The following is a 1600-nucleotide window of genomic DNA, read 5'->3' on the forward strand; positions in this document are numbered from 1 at the left end:
TTCAAGCTGGGATTCCAATCCCAGGTCTGGCACTAGGTAATTTTATGTTCCTGGGCAAATACACAAATACTTCTGAGTCTCCAATGTGTGGTGTATTATATAAAGGGGAAAGATAAAATTATTCCTAAGTCCCATTCAACACTGAATATTCCATAGGTGTAGACACTTCTTCATAAAACAAGGAAGAGATGAGGGTGAGGGTGGGGAAGAATAAATCCACTCGGAAAAGAGAGTTAAAATTTTCTCTGTATACAGGATGGAAAGCACTGGAATCTTAGATTCTTCATTGAAAAAAATCATCACAAAAACAATCTGATTTTTAAAAATCCTAGTATCTCTTTTCTCAGTTTCTAAAATTTTTTTTCAAGAAAAGCTTATTCCGGAAAAGGTTCTCTTCAGGGCAAGTTTGACATCCTTATTCCTCAGGCTATAGATTAATGGGTTAAACATGGGCACCACAATGGTATAGAACAGGGAGGACACTTTCCCCTGGTCCAGGGGTAAAATGGAAGGGGGTTTGAGGTACATAAAAGCTCCTGACCCAAAGAAAAGAGAAACTGCAATTATGTGGGAGCTGCAGGTACTGAAGGCTTTAGACCTGCTCTCAGCAGAACTAATGCAGAGAATGCTGGAAAGAATAAAACCATAAGAGATAAAAATGGCAACAATGGGCACCCCAATGCCAGTGGTCACAACAATAAAGATGACCAGGACATTTATGTAAGAGCCGTTGCAGGAGAGCTCAAGAAGGGGAAGGATGTCACACATGTAGTGATTGACAAGGTTGTCTGCACAAAAGGTGAGAAACACTATATTTCCTGTATGAGCCACAGCTCCAAAAACCCCCATCCCATAGACACCCAACAAAAGGAGCAAACACACCTGGGGAGACATGGTGACCGTGTACAACAGTGGGTTACAGATGGCCACGTAGCGGTCATACGCCATCGCTGACAGGATGAAGGACTCAGAAAAGACAAAGAAACAGAAGAAGAAGAGCTGAGTCATACACCCTGTGAAGGAAATAATATTCTTCCTTGAGACAAAACTCATCAGCATTTTGGGAATGATGGCAGTAGAGAAACGAAAATCTATGAGGGACAAGTTGAAGAGGAAGAAGTACATGGGAATATGCAGGTGAGAGTTGAGCCCTATCAGGGTTATCAAGCCCAGGTTCCCCACCACCGTGACCATGTAGAAACCTAGAAACAGGAGGAAGAGGGGGATCTGGAGTCCCGGCTGGTCGGTTAAGCCTGAGAGGATAAACTCTGTCACGGAGGAGGAGTTATCAGCAGCCATTCTCTTCTAGGAAGAGCTGTGAAGGAAAAAGTCACTGAGAGAACAAGAAAGAGAGAATCCCCCCCTTCTTAAGAATGACGTTGGGGCCGGGCGCGGTGGCTCAAGCCTGTAATCCCAGCACTTTGGGAGGCCCAGACGGGCGGATCACGAGGTCAGGAGATCAAGACCATCCTGGCTAACACAGTGAAACCCCGTCTCTACTAAAAAAAAATACAAAAAACTAGCCGGGCGTGGTGGTAGGCGCCTGTATTCCCAGCTACTCGGGAGGCGGAGGCAGGAGAATGGCGTGAACCCGGGAGGC

General features: G+C 45.2%; 1 protein-coding gene across 1 annotated transcript; it reads right to left on the reverse strand.

Annotated features, from left to right (window-relative positions):
- Window positions 1-363: 363 nt before the first annotated feature.
- Window positions 364-1363, reverse strand: LOC117080624 (olfactory receptor 8B12-like). The gene has a single exon (XM_033205818.1). It carries the CDS (start codon window positions 1297-1299, stop codon window positions 364-366), a length of 936 nt encoding a protein of 311 aa, XP_033061709.1. The 5' UTR covers window positions 1300-1363.
- Between the last annotated feature and the right edge of the window lie 237 nt (window positions 1364-1600).

Source organism: Trachypithecus francoisi, unplaced genomic scaffold (assembly GCF_009764315.1).
Source record: "Trachypithecus francoisi isolate TF-2019V2 unplaced genomic scaffold, Tfra_2.0 Lachesis_group8, whole genome shotgun sequence".
Classification (NCBI taxonomy): Eukaryota; Metazoa; Chordata; class Mammalia; order Primates; family Cercopithecidae; genus Trachypithecus; species Trachypithecus francoisi.

Excerpts from the sequence above, each read along its gene's own strand:
- LOC117080624 (XM_033205818.1), bottom strand. The coding sequence starts at position 1,299 with ATGGCTGCTGATAACTCCTCCTCCGTGACAGAGTTTATCCTCTCAGGC.